The sequence below is a fragment of the Rattus rattus genome, chromosome 3 (genome assembly GCF_011064425.1).
Source record: "Rattus rattus isolate New Zealand chromosome 3, Rrattus_CSIRO_v1, whole genome shotgun sequence".
NCBI lineage: Eukaryota > Metazoa > Chordata > Mammalia > Rodentia > Muridae > Rattus > Rattus rattus.
Window position 1 is genome coordinate 154,832,082 of NC_046156.1, and position 20,965 is coordinate 154,853,046.

Genomic DNA, 20,965 nt, shown 5'->3' on the forward strand with positions numbered 1-20,965 from the left:
GAAACACTGATCACAGCACCCTGTGAAGTGGGTGTTACTGTGGTCTTTATTTGTCTAGGGGGAAACAGTTCCACACCAGCAGCATTAGAACCATTAAAAATAACTAGTGTGGAACCTTGCATGTGGTCCCCGAAGACAAGTGAAGTAACATGCACTTTTACAATACTTCCCATCCATTAACTTCACAGGCATTTACTGAACTATAAGGCCTTTATAGCTCTAAACCCATTAAGAAATTTGTAAACAGGTACTTATAAATTACCTATGTTTTTTAAATGGCTTAGATACAATGTAGGCAGGGAAAAAAATCAGCATCTTGATTTTATGCCAGGTTGATTCCCTTCTAATATGCTTCAAGTATTTTTTTTTTTAATTCATTCTCTCAAACTGTGCCCGGGCGGGTGGCTAAGAGGCTGTTGCTTCAGGATGATCATATTACGTGGACATTATGTCTTAGGACCATAGTATCAACACCAAAACCAGAGGTACTGATGTGCTCCTGGGGAAATACAAACAAATGTCTAATCACCCCAGGTAGGGACTGATGGCAGGTCAAAGTTCAGTTCTGCTCAAGTCTAGCTGGGCAAACCAAGGAGATGTGTTTCCTTATAGAGCATGGGTGAGGAGTTACTTATGGTGAACACAGAGCAGCCCCAGCACCAAAGTGTCAGCTCTTCCTGGATGATGACTTCTGCAGGCTGCATAGATGGGGTCCGCCCCCTTCTGCTAACCTTCCACATTCTGTATGGGCTAGCACCTCATGAGATACCATATAGTTAATGCAGGGTTATGTATAGCTGGTTGGAAAGCTCAGGAGAAGATGCCTAAGATGTCAGATGAGAGTCTGATGACCCTCCCATCCCCTCTCTACGAGAATGTCAACAGCCCCAATCTTGAGGGATGCCTGTAAGTTTTCACAGCTGCTCTGTGGACAGCTTTCTCCAACACATTCTAACCCGAATGCTGCAGTGCAAATGGAGGAACAGAGTGCACTGTCACAGCCCTGGGGCTTCCATGGTCTGTGAAAAGAGTTTACCAAGGGCCACGTGATATTATCCTGCAACCAATAAAGGTGGACACATAACTCTATAGTACAAACAAAAATATTAAAATTACTTGTAGCTTTTTATCAGTAGCATGTTGACATTTACCAGTTTTCCAAAGGGAGAAAAGTGTGCTTTTTAAAATAAGTATACATGTTCAATTAAGTGCCTTAGTTACAGCACTCTGGAGGCTATTAGGAAGGTTGACATGAGTTCAAGGCCAGCATGGGTAACATAGCAAGACCCCTCCACCAACAAGTCTGTACATACACCTAGATATGAAGATATTTGCTGTGATAAGTTTGTTTTCCCCATATTCTATGAAGATAGGAAGAGATTTCATCCTGTTTGAAGATTTTCAGTGTAATAAAAAGCAACAGTGTTCTAGGACAATATGCAAACCTGGGTTAACCTTCCACCTCAGACTTCAGGTTCTTGAGCACTGACGGATTGGTTCTTACCAAAATACATGACAGTGTGTGCTGTTCCCATTGTATGCTTTTCCTCAGGAAATGGGGAAATTTTCTGTAACTCCTCTATAATTAAAATAGTTCATGCTGTGGGGGGTTGGGACTCCACCCTCTCACAGGAGAAGGGAAAGATGGAGAGTGGGACTGTGGAGGGGGTGAGGGAGGAGGAGTGGGGCAGTGATGGGATGTAAATAAATTAATTAATGGAAAAAATAAAACAGTGACTACATTCCACATGTATCTTACATGTATCCAGTTGTTTTCATATTGAGAAAGTCCTGCAGTTTGTATAAATTCTCACAGCAGTGAATATGTAGCCCCCTTCTATACTAGATCACTCTTAAGGGCTTACTTGCTCCTCTTGCCTAAAAGTAGAAACACCGCTCCTACCGAGACACACACACTTCAATATCCTATTTTTGAAATAGAAGTCCGAGCATAGTCTCCTTGCGGTCCTGTGTCAATCAGTCACAGATTCTTGCCCAAGTCATACTGACATGAATGTGACTGCAGTGCACGTCTCTGCACCACACACACACACACACACACACACACTGGAGACTTTTCCCTACTGACTCTTCTTTTAATTTGTATATTGTAACACCTTAGTGTAGAATTCTTTTGTTCATTCTATCACTATTCAGCCTTCTTTAGTGTATCTTCTTGTAAGCTTGTCCAGTAAAGTGATGCTTTCATGATCTTTGATTACTGATCATAAAATTCATCTTTTTCTCTTCAGTGAAGAAACCGGTGACCATTTTTGTTGGTTTTTTAAAATGTCATGACTAAGAATATTTTCTAAATGAAGAAACATACACATAAAAAGAATACTGGTAACAACTGTTTTATAAATATGTGGCTGTATTTTTCTTCACATCCAGCAAATGTATTGAATAGGATTCAGATATATTCTTCCCAGACTCACAGAGTTCCAAGATTTTCTAACACAAATTTACATCAGTACCAAAATGGGCAAGAAAATGAAGGCACAGGCTCACTCTGTATCAATAAAGGACGTCAAACACAGTTGTGAGGCACTAATGACATAAGCATAGAAGGTCAATCAAAAATAAGCAAGTAGTCAGAGTCTTCAGGGACTTTCCTCCCTCTTACATTTGGCAAAATTCAGTCTAGATATTTTTAATACCTCAGAGAGAAAAAAAATAAATAAATAGGAGATGGTGCATTAAAGGTCAAGTTACCTGTAGTTAGTCTTTAGAAATAAAAGAGATGAAACTGAAACACAGATTTCTACAGTCTTAGATTACCCTTCCTTTGTAAGGATCTTGTGTGTCTGTGTAGAAATGCCAGCTATAACTGAAGATCTAAGATAGTTGCTGACATGGTCCCTCAGTCCTTCTAAAAGATTGTTTCACAAAAACAACTATCTTGGTTTCCACTGTAAGTCAAATTTGATTATGTAAAAGTGATCAAAAAACAGTTTAAAGGAAAAAGCATACACTAGCTTCCCAGTAAGAAATGGATTGCATATTGAGAGTGCAGCGGCAGAGAAATAAACTTTAAAGTTCAAGCAAGTTCCTCTGTTCTGCATTTGTAAACTGAAAAAAAATGGGGGGTGTTGATGATCACCAATGAGCACATCACTCATGGACATACCTATAACTAGATTCACAATCCTAGGAGACTGGAACACATTACAGAAACGTCAGGTTTTGCTTACATCTGAGTGTGCAAAATAGTGTGCACTTACCATTGCAAACACTACAAGAGCATCATGAAGAGACACAGAACTGGCTGCTTTCTGTGGGTCAGTACCACCTCTTTTCAAGACTAGATGTGGCAGTCAGTGGAGCATGCCGCCTGACAAGTAAGCCTCTGTCTACAACTGTAGAAGTAACATGGAAATATTTCAGCCTATAGATAGTACTTATTTTTAAAGTTTTTCCTAGAAAATTAATTTTGATAGCATTTCCATAGCCCTTCAACTATAAACATTTTGATAATTTCTCCTTTCTTACATTGAAATCTATCAGAATTTGATAAACCACTTCCAAGAGGAGTAATTAGGGGGCCGATGCCATGTGTGTTCACAGCTGTCGATCTCTGCATGCTTGAAAATTATAAAGAAAAAGATTACGTATAGAAAGACCTCAGTTTGATGGGGTTTGGTGTGGTTTTTTGTTTCTCTTTACAAACAGCCCCTAAGCACTTATGACACCACAGTATGTATATATGTAACTATAAAGTTCATTTCCATGCTTATTACATAAAAATAACTACCAGAAATGTCAGTCTATCATTATCAGCTGGTACATATCCAACTCACTATAGAAGGGAAAAGAAAACAAAAAATCTAAAGTAATTAAAGCTTACAATTCAATTTTTTTTCCATTTTTCCCCCTGCTTGTTTGAAATGTTTGGGTGGTTTATCTGTGCTTTGCGGCAAGCTGATTCCCGGCTAATGGCCTCCAAGCAGGTTTGAAAGGAAACCTGAGGACTTCTTACTTTGCTGGGCTTCTGCCCCTTGGTCTTGTGTTAGTCCCAGCTCACTCTCAATTTGATCTAGCTCTGCCTGGTCAAGTAGTTCAAAATCATCCCCCTCCTCAGTGTCTGTGTCGTCCCCTGGAGTGGGCGCCGCCTGAGCGAGGGCCTGCCGGGCCCCTTCTAGCTGGTCTTTGATGGCAGCCGTCATGGCAGCTGTGATGACATCCCCAGCCAGGTTGCTCATCAAGTGAAGGGCTTGGTCGCTCTTGAGAGGAAGTGAGAGGCCAGCTGCTGACTGCCTGTCTTTGCTTGGTCTGTGAGCACTGTTCAACTGTTGCTTCTTTGTCTTGAGCTCTGTGGGTAAGCCAAGGCTTAACTCATCTTCATCATTTGTTCCCGCGCCATTTTCCAGAGATGGAAAATCTGAAAGATCTCGAGAGAACACTTCCTCACTGGGCCGGTCAAGATCTATAAAGTGTGTAACAGAGGTTGGTGAGTAAGTGCCAGGACACATCTGAAGTAAGAGCTGTCTGCAGTGGCTTTGACCTGAACCCTCAGAGCAGCTACAGCCAGTGCTCTACTAGAATCACTGTTCCCACAGATTAGACCCCTACTGGATCTATGACAATATCTCTCTCCATAAGTAGACAAATACAATATGTATTTTCATATGGGAGAATGTCACAGGTGAGGCAGGTACACGATAGAATGAGGCCTGTCATTGGACAAGAAAGAAGGATGGGCAGGAGAAAAGTTTGAGGGAAGGGGAGGAGACTGGGATGGAAAGGACAAGAGAAGGGAAGGCAGATCCGCAGCAGGGCAATATGGAAGTCGATGTTAAGATTCCATGATGTACCTTTACAGGTTGTTATGAATGTTCTTCAGGGATGGATGTGTATTGGGCTTTGTATGTTTAGGTGGGCAATTATATCTTATCAATTGGATCAAAGGTTATTGTGTTGTGTAGTGATTTAAGTGTAAGAAAGTGTACGGCGGCTAGAGACACTGGGCCGATGCAGAGTTGGGATGTGTATTTCTGGCAAGATATCTAGCAGATATCTTGGGGCACTGGGGTGCTGGACCTAGAGTAGGTAAAAGACTGTTTCATTTTCTATATTTTTACAACAACATTTTCATCGTGTTTTTAGCTTTCCTATTAAGCATAAAATAGTATAGATAAGGATATTCAACTTTGCCTAGTATGAACTATCAGGTTTAAGTAAAGCTTTTGGTATTTCTGATATTCTTCATTGTCAATTCGATTGGACTTAAAATCACATAGGAGACACTCCTTGAGGCATGTCAGAGAAGGTTTCCAGAGAGGTTTGACTGAGGAGGGAATATCCACCCTGAATGTGGTCAGCACATGGGTAAATGAATAAAAGGATGAGAAAATGGGAAAGCAAGCTGATCAGCAGCAGGCATTTCTATGTCTGCAGATGTGACATGACATCTGCCTCATGTTCTTCTACTGCGGCTAGAGCAGCCTTCACCACCGTGCTTTTCCACCCTGACGGGCTTTACCCCCAACCGGTGAGCCGAAATCAAGGCTTTTCCAGGTCGTTTTTATCAGGTGTTTGTCACAATGATGGGTAAAGCAACTGATACAGTGTTCATCACACTAATTCCTGCCCTTAGGATGGTAATGATCTTAAGCCAAAGAAGATATACATGATTATGTAAGGGGCCAGTGAGGTGGGTCAGTGGGTAAAGAGGAAGCCGGCAGCCTGAGTTGAATTCCTGCAACCCATGTAAAGGTAGAAGGGAAGAATACACATTTCAATTAAACGGACTGTGCATTCTGGTACCTCCAATGTTACACCAGCATTAGAGACATTTGTAAGCAATATGAGAGTACAAGGCAGATTGATTTTCATTTGCACTTTTAAAATTACATTTTAATTACTTGTGTGCCTGGGGTGGTGGCAGGGGAGTGGGGTGCCACAATGCACGTGTGAAGGTCACAGCACAACTCACAGGAGTAATTTCTCTCCTTTCACCATGGAGATCCCAAGGACCGAACTCAGGTCATCAGGTTTGGCATGAGGTGCCATATTCCATAACATTTCAATCATTCCAAAAAGGAAATTGGACCAATTAATGATCACTCAGCATTCCTCCCTACTAGGAAGGAATGGGAACCAGTGATGTAATTTTCCTCTATATGGACTCGGTTATTCTGGGCATTCCATTTAACTAGAATTATAAAATAGGTGGCCTCTGCGTCTAGCTTCTTTTCACTTAGCACAGTTCTTTCAAGGTTCAGGCGTGCTGTACCAAGTACCAGTACTTCATTCACTATTAAATCCAAGTTATGTCCTCTGTGCAGATGGTCCACATTTTATGAATCACTTGGTGGTTGATAGAAGTTAAGTAGTCTTTCTTGTATTCAGTACCAATAAAAGTAAGAGAACCCCAGAAGCATGAGCTTACCATCAGAAGTGTCTGTCTGTGGAGTGTACCCTTCTGAAAGGTTGAAGGTCCCATTATCAGTCCAAGAGACTTCTGACACATCTGTGTCTGACACGGATAACTCTTTGGCAGCAACTGTGAGGCTAATCTGTATCAACAGAAATACCAGTGGCACATTTTATACTGAAGAAATCTTTTTAAAAATCTGTAATACCCCCCTAAATTTTAAAATTAAAAAAAATCAATGATCATTTCCTTTGAGATTATTCAGTCATGTCATAAAATAATAGAAGACAATCTGTGTTATAAATTAGTCAATTAGGACAATCGATCTATTTTATGTAAATAAATGGCCAAACCACACAGAAACAAATTGACCAATTATACCTTAGGACAAAGAGCCGAAAAGTCTATTTCACTGTCATCCTTGTGACTTTTTTCTTTATCTGCTTCTGTTGAGGAACAAAAGGGGTGGGGGTGGCATTTAGTCTCCTCCAAAGGTTATATGTAGTGCATTTACCTTGATATATTCTCCTCACATCCAGCTACGCATTCCAATGATTCCCTGTAATTTTTTGCACTGAAGAAGCTACAGAGATTTACAAATGTTTGCTTTCCAGGGGAAATGGTCACCATCTGTGTTCTCACAGCATGACCCACCAGGAGCAGCAGCCCTGGGAACTCTGTGACAAGGCGGACTCTGGTGCTATCCTTGGCCTCCTGAGTCACAGTCTGTACTATGCTGTACACTCCAGGTCATTCTCATGCATCCTATAGTCTGAGAAACTAAAGTCATATATATGTATTTTATATATAATTTCTTACACATTAGTTTCCTTACTTGTCCTAGAACTCCCCTTTTCTTTCCCCTGTTACTTCAGTCTCCTCTTACATGGCTCCCACACTTGTCCTTACCTCTGAAATTTTCAATAACCCAACCCAAATAAAATAAAGTGCATCATGCATAACAAAATATAGAGGTATTGACGCCCTTTCTCCAGCCCCTGCCAATCTGTGTATTTTGTGACTCATTTACATTCCATCCTTTGACCGTCTCATGTATGTGTACGATGAACTTTTGTCCTTCACCTCCCTTTGTCCCCTATCCTCCTGCTGATGCCCTTCTTCCCATCACCTCTCCTACTCTTGTCTTCGTTGTGTGCCCCTGAGTTTAAATGGGGTTGGCTGGATGAACATGGATGAACATGGATGAACATGGCTGGATGAACATGGATGAACATGGATGAACATCTTTACTGAAGCTTGGGCAATGTGTCAGTGCCACTCTACTGGAGAAAGGGGCACCCCTCCCAGCAGCCCCTGTTCACTGTCAGTGTACTTCAGGGAGGAGTGGGAGCTCAAGAGCGCTGACCCCTTCCAGGATGAGATGTTGACAGGCACAGTCTGGTGTTTCTTGTACCTCTATGGGTGTGAGTTCAATACTGCAACTGCTGTGCTGTCTCCAGCAGATCTCTGACTCCAAATCTTTCTAATCCAAATGTTCATTGTTCCTTGCCAAGGTGGGGTGATTATATCCATGTCCCATTCAGAAACAGGCACAATGTAGACTTTAAGAGTCAACCTACTTAGCTGTACATTTGAGAAAAGAAGATAGGCCTGACTAGAAAAGACCACACAGATTACACAGGTAGCTTTTACAGAACCAACTGAGTAAGTCCCATTTTGCTCACACAGAGCTAATACTCAAACCAGACTTACCCAATCTCTCACGTTTCTTCTGGTTAATATATTCTCCAATTCCAAAATCTAGTTTTAATAGAATGGACTTGACTTTGCTGTATATTTTTTGTCCAATATCATTACATTTAAACAGTGGACACAAAAAAGCAAACAGTACTGAAAAACAAAGAAGAAAATAATACAGGTAAGGCGTTCATTCTGGATGCTTACATTTTAGTATTTTACAAGATAATGGTTCAATCATGGGGAAAGTAGCAGCTCTTAATTTTCATTCTTACTCTGTGGTAAAAACATACTTTAACACACACACACACACACACACACACACACACACACACACACACACAAACTTATAACCACTGTCCTCTGCTAAAATCTTACTTTTGTTTACTACTGCCATTTACCGTGAGAACACACACCCTTACTAGCTTCTTGTCAGTGACCCTGGGATGGTGTTTGGTGGGGCTGCTGTAGCTAGGCATGTAGTTGAGCTCAGCAAAAACAAGATGGAGAATGCCTTGCTGTTATCTCTCCTTTGCCAGCACTTTAATAACTTATTTCCTATGAAATGGGGATCCAGTAACCACTGTAAGTTCTATTTGGAAGACCAGGTAGAGCTTCAACCATTTGGCAGATGTGCTGTGCCTTAGGGATCCAGAAGGGAAGACAGCCACACTGGCTGTACTTGCTCTCAGTGTTGGTTCTTTGGTTGTTGCTGGGCAGTGTCCTCCCTTAGTCATCTTTACAGCCCAGTGGAGGACACGTGAAACTCAAAAGCCAGCGCAGGAAAGGGTATGTGGGGTTAGCAGAGATAACCGCCCCGCTGAAAGCTAACAGCTAAATCTTCATGTATTTTAGGAAAAGCAGAATTTATAACGTGAACATCTTTTTAGAGTTATAATTCACATATAACAAGCTATGTACAAAGTTACAATTTGATAAGTTGCGACATGTAATCAACCAAGAATACTTGGATCAAGACGGTAAACAGTTTACTACAAGCAAGTTGCCTCATGTCCTTATTAATCCTTCCTTTCTGCCTCTCCCTGACCCCACCCAACTCATCCCTGGCAACCACTGATCTACTTTTCTACTGTTCTAGGGTTGTACATAAATAGAACTATATAGTGCATGCTCTGGCTTTTTCTATTCAGCCTAATTACTTTGAGATTTATCCATAGTGTTGCATGTATCAATCATTAGTGCTGGGTAATAATCCACTATATGGATAAGAGCACAGTTTATCATGTCTCTGTAAAGCCCATATGAATTGTATCCCTTTGTGCTACTAACACCAAACCTGCTATGAACACGTGTGTATAACTATTTGCAGAGATGTTCCCATCTGTTTCCCTTGGATAAATATCTCACTGTGAGATGCCCAACTATACAGTAGACACAGCCGTCCGGTTTTCTGATTGCACCATTCTACCAACCTACCCCCAATAAGCAAGAATATGGGCTGCTCTGTATCAGTGTTCTATACTTGATGTGATGTTCTTAATTTAGGCCTTTCTGGCAGAATACATTGGTATCTCGTTGTGATTTTACCTTTGGTCCCATAAAACATGCACAAAGGCAAAAGTGCAGGTATATTTGTACAGAGTGGGGCCTAAATATTCAGTGTATAGGTTAACATTCTTTTTATGACCCTGCATCTTGCATCTGTGTTTCTAGATCTTTACGTATAGTTATCTCTAGGGGACAGGAGAACAGTCATGCGTAGGAGACCTGTTTAATAGTTCAGAGCTTACCTTTACCCTTCCAAACTAAACAGAAGATCTGAGAAGCACTAAAGAAGCCATACGTGTCACACAAAGTAGTCAAGCGTTTTTACTATACTTACACAGTAGGTAGCTGAGAATGACCCCAGGAATGTAACTTCCCAAGATTGTAAAAAATGTGCACACACTGCAGACCAGGAGGCAAAACTAGAAGTAACAGAAATAGCATGGGACAGTTATCCACAACAGCAAGACACAGTAGGGCACATGCGTGATGTGTATGTTGTATTACGTATGCCATGTGTTTCTTCAACAGCACTTTTTTTTTTTTTTTTTTGTTTTTTTTTTTGGAGCTGGGGGCCGAACCCAGGGCCTTGCGCTTCCTAGGTAAGCGCCCTACCCCCGAGCTAAATCCCCAGCCCCTCAACAGCACTTTTTATACCTAGGAACACCGAGGAAGCATTGAACACTTGAGAATAATCAGTTTGCAGGCAGAGGAGCTAATTCTGGAATGATGAATTCCTTACTCAGGCCTATTGATGCACTACTGCCAAGTGCAAGAGACCCAGATAGTAACACGTCCCCAGGAACAACTTTACTCACCCTGAGAAGCAAATCTGCAACTTCAAACTACTACCATAAAACCCTGAAATCCATAGACAGATCCACGCATGATATAGTAGCACCTACGTGAATCTGATGTAGTTTGTACTGCTGATAAACCTCTGCATAAACCTGTAAACATCGTAATCCTCCCTAACTGTATCCACCCACATCTGGGTTAGCCCAAAACTAAACCAAGTGAAATGAAACTTCTGCAGTGAATTCTGTTTTCCTCCTCCACTTGTTTTCTACACTCTGCTCATAAGGTGTCTAATTTTTTATGCATTACTTTTAAATGGAAGTACTGAATTAAACTGCCAAGCAAATTCACTAAGGGGCTTTCAAAACTAGGAACAGTTACACTCTCTGTCCAAAACCTCATTAAGAGAAAGAACAAGGCCTCCCTCTAAACTTTAGGGTAACTGGTATTTCATTCCATGTGGGTAATAGAAAGCGTTCAGATGAACGTGTGAAACAAAACTAGAGCCTTGAAAGAATTTGGAATTCTAGAAATGAAGAAATGTCTCAGAAGTTGAAGGAAGAAACAAGCCAACACAGATGTAGCCATCCACACCCGGAAGTCAGCTGTGCAAGGGGATTTGTAACCTATATTCTGTAGCATCATAACCTTTAACTAATGGATATTAGTTTAAAGGTCTAAGGCACATTAATGTAATACACAGCAGACATTGCACATTGAGAATCTTCCAACACTATTTATGAGCATGTCATGTTGGTCAAACAAGCACTAAAGTCTGCCATGCCTCACATGTGTATCAGTTAAAAATTGACTGTGGTTAAAGAAATCTTTAAAAATACAGCACTGCCAGTTCAATATGGACAAGATGTCCCCAGGTGCTGTTCTATTACGTAATACTGCTGACGTTATGAGACTGCCTACCCACAGCACACAGAGGAGATCCTCATGCTGGTATTTCTAGCTCTACTTTACAGCTAGTGGACAATTTAATCTTAAAAACAGTGCTAGAACCATCAGTGTCTGTTGACAGCACTGCCCCTCAACCAAGTAAAGCCCTGACCACAGTCTTCTAGTGTGCATTTCTCCATGCAGTCCCTCTCATCACTCGAGACTCTTCCTGACGGAGTTTTTATCTTAAACAAAACAAGACAAACAAAGAAGCACTCTTATCCCAGCTGCCTAACCACAGCGAATGTGTCTGCCAAAGCTAGTTTGGTTTCCTCATCCTCTCTCTGGGTTGCTATTCCGGGATGGGGATCTTGCTGTGTAGCCAAGCTCAGTAGAATTCATGGTCCTTCCACCTACACAAGTGTTGGGATCACTGTGCGCACCACACTCAGTGAGTTTCCTCACAGTGAACCAAACCAGTCTCAGCTCCATCTTTAGATTATAAGTGAGACTCAGTTGCCTCTGAACCCCTAAAAGGACTGCGTTTATCTCCACTGCCTTTGATTTCAGAACCAGACCATAGCTCCTAATAACACCCATTTCCTTTCGGTTTTAAATATGGCAAAGCCCTATCTCAATCCCTTCTAAGTACTGGACTAAATAAATCTCTATAATAGATAAATGCTTAAGAGTTTCACATGTGACCACGTCCGAGCCTAGTATGTTCAAATTAGAGAGTCTCTACCAGCTAAAACAAGTCACCTCATTTGTTCCCAAAGTTACACTGAGTATTTAAAAACTTGCCTTGCCAGGGCTCTGCTGTTTGAAAAGAGTCATTTCTTGAAGAAATATGCTGAAATTCATCCATGATTCTGCAATGCAGTGGCTCAGTCTGGGTCTTTCATCTGGCTTGGAATTGATAACTTCCCAGCTAAACAGAGGGGAAAAAATGTAATTGAACATCAGCTACAATAACACCAAGCACAGTGTCCAACCACCGAACAGTCAGAGCTTCAGCAAATACTCACTGAAGATTACTGTTGGCCGCCTTATGCTCTGAGTTACTCAGAGAGCTAACCAGCCAGATACCAAACTCAAAAAGCTTAGATACTGAGAGAAACAACTGGCTACACCATTAGTTATCTGATTCCAACACGGGGCTGGGGAGGCGGCAGGAGGAGGCTAGGGCTGGGGCTCTGGGACATGGTTCCTCAAGAACTCATTGCTTGGCTCCAAGGATCCACATTTGCATTGGTCAGCTGCTGGCCAGACTTCCTCAGGAACTGCCACAGTAGGTTCCTGTCAGCAAGTACCTCTTGACCATAGCAACAGTGTTGGATTTGGTATCTGCAGGCATGATGGATCCCCAGGAGGGGCAGTGTCCCTTCCTTCAGTCTCCATTGTTTGTCCCTGTTCTTTTTTTGGACAGGAACATTTCTGGGTTAAAAACTTAGAGATGGGTTGATGTCCCCATCCCTTGACCAGGGGCCATGCCTATCTGCTGGAGGAGGTCTCTACAGGATCTATCTCCCCCTTCTCTTGTGCATTTCAGCTAAAGTCATCCCTGTTGGGTCCTAGGAACCCCAAGTTTCCCTGGTGTCTGGGACGCTCCGGCTACAACCATCAGACAGAGTTCAGGGAACCTGGCTGGAGAGCTGGCGGAACGTCTAGAGGAGCAGAGGGGGATTGCAACCCCAATGAAAGAGCAACATAGGCTGGCCTGACCACCCAGTGCTCCCAGAGTCTACACTACCAACCAAGGAGTGTACAGGGAGGGACCCATGCCTCCAGATACATATATAGCAGTGGGTGGCCTTGCCTGACAGCAACGGGCGGGGAAGCCCTTGGTCCCAGGAAGGCTTGATGCCCCAGCTTAGAGGGATGCTGGAGCGGTGGGCCAGGAGAGTGTGGGTGGATAGGGGAGCACCCTCATACAGGCAAAGGGGAGGGAGAGGACATGTATTTTAGTAGTAAGTAATATCCTAACATTGGAATGAGCCTCCCACTGAAGGTCATGTTAAGGACTTTTTAATAGACTTCAAGTGGACATTATCTGTTAATTTATTCACATTTTCAGTAAAATATGATTAATTTCCCCCTTCATGCCTTTCATAATAAATAATTAATTATTCCTAAAGCTTAAATACTTAGGCTATTGTTTTCCTATAAATGTCTACAAATTGTATCATTTGCTGGGAAGAAAATGCTCAATTTGTAACTGGTTTTCACTGATTGAGAAACGACTCAGTTTCTCCACCTTGAGAAAAATCTCATGTAATTTCTTTTAAAACAACATATCCCACTATTTCCAATGTCGATATTAGCAAAACAAATAATTCTCATTGACAATTGAATTGTTATAATGCCAAACAGAAATCCATTGTGTGCAGATCGAAAATTCTATTCGGACAAATGATTTTGGAAAATGTAATAAATGTTGGAGACAAGAATAAATGTTCAGATTGTGCCAAATACAATTTGATGGAGATAGGACTTGAATATAAAATATGAATTCAGAGATGAAGAAAGGGTATCACTTCATATTTATGGACCGTGAACCCAAAAGAATTGATCACTGCAATATAATTGTTAAAAACGCTATGAGGAGGAGCTGGAGAGATAGCTTGGCAGTGAGGACCACTCGTGGCTCTTTCAGGGGACTCAGGTTTGGTTACCAGCACACACACACACACACACACACACACACACACACACACACACACACACGCACAGCAGCTCATAACCATCTGTAATTCCAGTTCCAGGGATCAACTACTTCTTTTAACCTCCATGTGTATGCATGTATGCAGTCCTCAGATATTCATATAGGCAAAACACCCATACTCATAAAGATACAATTTAAAAAACAATTCAGTGATTATTTAGTAATACTCATCTCCATAGTCTCCAAGTGAGTCAGCCATTAACATACATCTCCAGCTTTTTATGGGTAACGTAGAATTACACAATTTGGAATGAGGCCAGACATAATGTCAGTTTTTCACATCCCCTCATATTGATGGAGAACATTGAACTGACCCAAGTTGTCTCATGTACTTAGGCACAGGGTCAAGATCTAAAAACAAGATTCCTGATTTCCAATACCGTGACTCTTCAAACAACAAGTTCATTGCTACCCTTTTAAAAACACATGTTGTTATTGAGAATAAGGAACATTCCCTGTTTCCCTCCTTCCTAGAATGAAGGCAAGAAGAACTGTGATTGACCAACACCAGTGTGGGTTCATGCAAGACCAAGCCTTTCCAGGAAAGCAGAGCAGGTCATGTGCAGAATCCAAATGCTCAGCGGAAACTAAGACCCATGCGTACGCTGGGGGGTAGTACGAGTGACGTCTGCACGCCACTCATTGCTCCATCACAAAACTCTAGGATTTCCTAGAAAGTCTGGGAAACATATAACAGGGAAGTGAAATGCACTTTAGCCCTTGAAGCAGTTCTAGATTTTACCAAGTTCTTAAACAAAGACCACCCATCATCTATGACGAACGTTCCTCTAAGGGAGAAAACTTAGTCACCACCAGTGTTATTGTCAACAGCTCTCCTTGCTTTCAGACAGGACATGCAAACTTCAGGTTCCAAACAAAGTGATGTTCTGGGTGTCACGACTCCCTCCCAACCTGGTGTTCCCTAACAGTGACTCAGTAAAACACTGCGGCCACAGACGAAGGTCCACGGAGGGTCACCCCTGGTTCTACCAGCCTCAGATTCCCAGGGCCCTCACGCTTTTAGTCCTAGTTGTTTAAGTCACTGCACAGATCCCAGTCCCCTTGTAGCCACTCCAGCTTTTAAAGAGGCTTGGCCCTCCAAATCTGCAAATCTTCCTCTCTTTCTCCTTCTTCCCTTTCTCTCTTCCTCTCTTTCTTTCTTCCTCTCTTTCTCTCTAAATAAGTAAGTAAATAAATAAATAAAAGCTCCAATGCCATTTAAGTATTCTTTCACAAGAAAAATACGTTAGTCTTTTTAGCAAAGTACTGATCAACCCTTAAACTCAAGCTCCTTTGTCAATAGCTGAAGAATTTATGGTCTGCAAACAATAATACATCGGCTCCTTGGACCATCAGCCCCTTCCTATATCAACAGGAAGGAGCTTTGAATTGAATTTTAAGCCAATATCCTTGCTTTTCTGCCTCCATTGGCCTGGTAAACTATAACTAGTTATGTGCATGCTGTGTTGAAGTCCACCCTTGAGAGTTCTTCACTGGTGGTGAGTCTGGTGGCTCCCAGACTGTACTGAAATGGGCCTGGACCTCACGTGAGAAGATCCCAGCAGAGCAGTTTGGAGGACGCTTGGAAACTTGCAAGAACAAGTGCCCCAGGCACTCTGAACCATGTGTTTCTTACCCTAAGAGTCACTGTGAGCAAATTATGTGGAAGTACTATTTAAAGAAAAAGTAGAGACAGGGACATTTGCTAGGGCAAGATGGTATGTCAGGAGCTAAATTTACTTCCTTCCCTGGGCATCAGGCAAAGAAGGACAGAGACTTAATATGATTGCCTAGCTCACCACCTTAACAGTTTCCAGAACCCGGAGCAGGGAGGAGCCACCCAGGTGGGATCTGTCACCTCCCTGAACTGATCCAAGAGTGAGGAGTTTGCAGGCCAAAGGGTAGATGAATAGAGAGTGCACTTAGTAGGTCTGCCGGGGAATTCTCTGACATTTTCAGCGGGGGATTGCTAGGTGTGCCTGTATGAGGAGCTCAGACAGCAGAAAAGAGCAGTGTCTGTGCCCAGAAGACTCCTTGTCCCACCAACTCAATTAGGAAAACCTTAAAATCCACAGTCATTGATACAGCAACCAGTGGGGTCTTGGCTCAACAGCCAAGGAAAGTCATCTCTACACTAAGCTGTAACATGGTCCTGGGAATAATCTTTACAACCAGGCCCCCGAAGGGCAACCCTGATTCAGTCGTTCCATAGGTCTCAAAAAGTCAAATGGATCTGAATAGCTTTTTAAAAAAAACCAAAGAGTGTTGTGCACATCTTTTGCCTTGGTTTGTACTTCTTTTCCTTTACAATTATGGTTATCAGAGCTGGAGTGATGGCTCACCAGTTCAGAGCACGCACTGCATTTACCTAGGACCAGAGCTTAGCTTCAAGAATGCCTACCTCAAGCAGCTCATAACTGCCAGAAAACTCCAGAGCCAGGGGGAGCCACTGCCGCTAGCCTCTTTGGATAACTACACCCATGTACACAGACTCACACAAAACAGATAACCTTAAAAAATAAAGTTATCAAAAGCAAGGTTTGAGGGTTTTTTTATTTGTTTGGGTTTTTTGGGTTTCTGAATCAAGATGTCATGTAGCCCAGGATGGCCTTGAACGTGCTGTGTAGCTAAGTCTAGCATACTACTCTTGATTCTCAGACTTCTACTTGCAGAGTGCTGGAATTACAGCGTGTGCCATCAGGCCCAGTGAAGAACTGGCTGTAGTCTAGCACTTAACCTGATGGAATTCTCATGTGCTGTTCGTGGTTCACGGTGTAGGACACAGTATTCGCCAATAGGGGTTCTCTAAGACTAGGAAACATGATGGTCAACGCTCTTTCTGAAAGAGGGGAGATGTGCTAGCTAGGGTCTGACCACTAACAACACTCATACTGAAACAAGTGAGTCTTGGTGTCATTTTCAAAAAGTAAGGTCTCTTGTGGGCACTTGACTTCTCGTATTCCAATGAGTACACACCAAGTATGCTCACTGGTACTATTCCTGACTCCAGAGACTTCAAATGAGGAGGCATGGCCCTCAACCTCAATCATTACACGGACGATGAGAACACACACCTAAACACACATGGCGAAATGGCACACGTGTGCACACTCACACACTCTCACACTCACACACACACACCCACACACAAGCACAGAGAAGGGGGGACGACAGACATAGTGGGAGAGGGAAAGAGAAAGAGAAAAAGACTTCATCCGTGAAAGTTACCTCTTAGAAGTAGCTTTTAATCTTAAGCTACTAGAGAAAAATTAATTTGAAAACTAAGTAGAGGGTTAGTTAGAGACAAACTTGTTAAATACAAATGTTTTGATTGTTGTAGACCTTACAAGATAAACTTTCCCAAAGTGAAAAGAGTATTTAAAACTGAAGACAATTTTTCAAAACAAAAAATATTTTAATACATCAAAACTCAAATTCTTTCACATATTTTTAACTTTAGATTAAAGGAGATAATTACCAAAGAGAAAGGATGGGGAAAAGAGAGAGGAAAAGCAAAGTGTGTGTGTGTGTCTGTGTGTGTGTGTGTGTGTGTGTGTGTGTGTGTGTGTGTTTTGGGGGAGGGGCTAGAATATAAATGAATCTTGAAGTTCCAGTTTGAATTCTTGGTACTGCTAAGACCAAATAAGAAGCAGTGTAGAAAGCAAAGCCATCCACAGACTAAAGTCAATTTCCTTTTGCATAAAGCTGGGGGTTTTTTTGGTTTTATTTTTGCCATTTGTAACAAAATAAAATACTAACACTTTTTAAGCTAAAATAATGGAAAAGTGTACATTTTAAATGATGAGGTAGACAACTATTAAAATTAATTACAGAATAAGATTACACAGATTAGCAAGACGTTTTATTTAGGTAACTTTATTTTTGGTTGAAAAGAGCCAGAAAGGTTGAATAACAATTCAAATAAACACAGTAACCCATTTCCAGTGCAGGGTGTAATGCAGCATGAATCTACCACAGACAACACCTTCCAGGGGACAGGTATTCTTCCTCCTTACAAACTCAATAGCCTTAGTTAGACGTCATGTCTGATTTATTATAGCCCAGGTTACTGCCAAAGAGGTTGAGGTCTAGAGTCTTCATCTATGTCTATGTGTCTCAAGGTCAGAGCATGGAACAGGAGTGACCGGCACAGGGGCACAAAAAGTACACGGTCCACACTGGAACATACAGATCACTTCGGAGATGAATGGCGAATGACATTCATCCCTAACTACCATCAGTCAAGACAGAGACATGTAAAGAGCCGCCCTGGCTCCCGTCAAAATTGGGCCTAAGGAATCAAGGTTCCTCTTCTCTCTTTCAAGCACATTAGCAGTTTCTATGCAGTCCCCACAAGCAATCCTACAGTCTGAGGCCAGCCGCTCAGACTAAATTATATCCTCTGTATAATGAGGGCCATGACTGCGGTTAGCTCCGTCGGTGAGCACAGTCTCAGATAATCACCACGTGATCCCTTTCTCTCAGCCAGTCATCTCGACACCCTGCGAGTCAGGACTGGTGTGCTGGTCTCCATTCTACCCCAGATCAGGAGACCTGTTACTGACAGCCATGCCTTTTAGACTGTTTTCATGATCCTTGTAACGCTCACTCCCCATTAGATTTTAAATCACTTTACAAATTTGTGGACACTGTTCTGACCTCTCTGAGACAAGCAGAAAGGGATAGACATATATCTCACTTGATACAGAGCTTCACGCACACACTTTTCTGGAAACTTTGTAGATTTTTCATAGTCCGGTGTGAAACTGTGATCCAATAATCATTTTAAAACATATGTAGAAGATTCCCGGCAGAGCACTGTGGGAGACTATTTCACAGTGTGATTTTATTGGATATAGGAAATACATATAAATCGAAGGGAAACAGTTTTTTTTTTTCAGAAAGTTAGCCATGTCATCGTCCTATGTGACAAGCTTTTAAAAAGGGATTTGTAATAACTTGTCACCTAGCAACTGTGACAAACAGCTGGTCCAGCCCTCACACCTATAAATATGTTTTGGCCTAGAGACCTTTCATTCTCGGCGAGTGACTCAGGGTCTCATGCTCACGGCTGGTGACCATCTGTTGATGCTAATTCCTGTTGAATTTTTCTTAGAAAGGTCAGTCAATATCTGGTTACAGACCTGAACATTTCTTAGTGTAACGTGTCGGAATTTTTTTTTTTTTTAATCCTCTGGAGACTCGCTGTGCCCTCTGTGAGTGAATATGTGTAGGGAGAGGAACAAAATAAGAACAGGGAAATGTCTCTCTCCACGACGCAGAATTAGAGCCGTGACGGAGCAAATGGGATGTGTCAACTGGAGGATTAAACAAGCAAGCAGAAGATTAAACAATTCCAGAGCACTCAGAGGAAGCTCTCACTTTCTCAGACCAATTAGCCAAGGGGCAGCTTCTCCCAGGGGCAGAGAGAAAGAGGCGTCAGCTCAGGGCCTGTTTTTCCTACCCACTGAAGCTGAGCCCCACCTTTTTAGGGCAACTTAGTGTTCTGTTTAGACCCCTCATACCCACACACACACACACACACAAACATGTACACTTACACAGCCTCACTCATGCATGTACACATACCTCTCTGTCTTCCTCCCTCCCTAATTTGAAAAGGAGCAGTAATTGGCCACTCTGAGACTATCCTTCTCCTTGTATCTCAAACTACACAGTGCCACTTTGGGATGATTATCTAATCCATCCCCTAGAAGGAAGCTTTCTTCTGCTAGCTGTGAGATTCTTTGGAAGTGCCCGAGGATAAGACGCCAGCCGCTTTCAACATTCCTGCCTTTGTTAGTGTTTAATAACTAAATTCTATAAGGCAAGGGCCCAAGCAAGGAAATGACCTCCCCAAGTAGAAGACAAGCACTCAATTGAGGACAGGTTGACGACTAAGATGCCCTTCCTTCTTCAATACCAGCGCCAAGATTTGATTCAATCACTTCGCTGTCCCTAAGCAGGAAAAGACTTCCACTCTATCCTCAGAGGGCAGATAAAAATCAGAGTGAAGAAATGGGCTTCACGGAAAGCAAACTGTCATTGTGGAGTAACTTTGCTAGCTTCACATTCTATTTGATCTGTGGTTGCCAGCAAATTACAGTCCCAGATCTACTGCAGTTGGGCTCAAAAGTAAATGTCTGTTCCTTGCATTTTTGACCTTTGGTTTACTTGTATGATACTGGTGGCAATTTTTTTTATTTTATTTTATTAACTTGAGTATTTCTTATTTACATTTCGAATGTTATTCCCTTTCCCGGTTTCCGGGCAAACATCCCCCTAGTCCCTCCCCCTCCCCTTCTTTATTGGTGTTCCCCTCCCCACCCTCCCCCCCCCAATCACGTTCACTGGGGGTTCAGTCTTAGCAGGACCAAGGGCTTCCCCTTTGGTGGCAATTTTTTAAAGAACATGTTTCTTAGAATTGAAAAAAAAATTAGTTAGCAACATGATTCCTGATTTTGCTCTTAGAGAATAGACTGGGTCTAATCTAAGCCCGAACTGACAGAATTACCGAGTCAGTCCACATTGTGTCTGATACAAAGGCCAATGAAAATTAACCGTGATGCATGTGATAAAGAAGGAAAACTTGGCTTATGACAAAACTCGGTGACTCTCCTGCATAGCACAGGTATTAACTATTAAAGTGGTGGACCATATGGCGGTAGGTCACATTCATGCCTCAAGCCCTTCTTTAAAGTGTACATTTATTTGCTTCTCTCTACAGGTTAGCCAGCAATGGAAGGAAATAACCAGCAGCTTTTAAAAGAATGCAACCATACCAAAATGACCGCACTCTACCAGGCACAAAAACAACTTCATTCTCAACCGGAGACCTCTGCTTTGCTACACTGAAGCAGATTTTGGGAAAAAAAAAAAAAGAACCGGTGTAAATGGTGCAGGTGTTAACGGTAAATAAGCCTAATGCAGTACCCAGGGGCAGCTTGAAGGGAGAATGGGTGCAGTATGAATTT

At 42.1% G+C, this 20,965-nt stretch overlaps 1 protein-coding gene across 1 annotated transcript in view; it reads right to left on the reverse strand.

Moving 5' to 3' along the window:
• Nucleotides 1-2,341: 2,341 nt before the first annotated feature.
• Retreg1 (reticulophagy regulator 1) overlaps nucleotides 2,342-20,965 on the reverse strand; it is a 33,440-nt gene continuing 14,816 nt past the window's right edge. The window contains exons 2-7 of the mRNA XM_032898691.1: nucleotides 12,071-12,197; nucleotides 9,918-10,002; nucleotides 8,090-8,227; nucleotides 6,758-6,822; nucleotides 6,392-6,518; nucleotides 2,342-4,426 (exon numbers count right to left, since the gene is read on the reverse strand). Coding sequence (XP_032754582.1) covers nucleotides 3,933-4,426; nucleotides 6,392-6,518; nucleotides 6,758-6,822; nucleotides 8,090-8,227; nucleotides 9,918-10,002; nucleotides 12,071-12,197 — 1,036 coding nt within the window. The 3' untranslated portion in view covers nucleotides 2,342-3,932. The remainder of the gene's footprint in view (nucleotides 4,427-6,391; nucleotides 6,519-6,757; nucleotides 6,823-8,089; nucleotides 8,228-9,917; nucleotides 10,003-12,070; nucleotides 12,198-20,965) is intronic.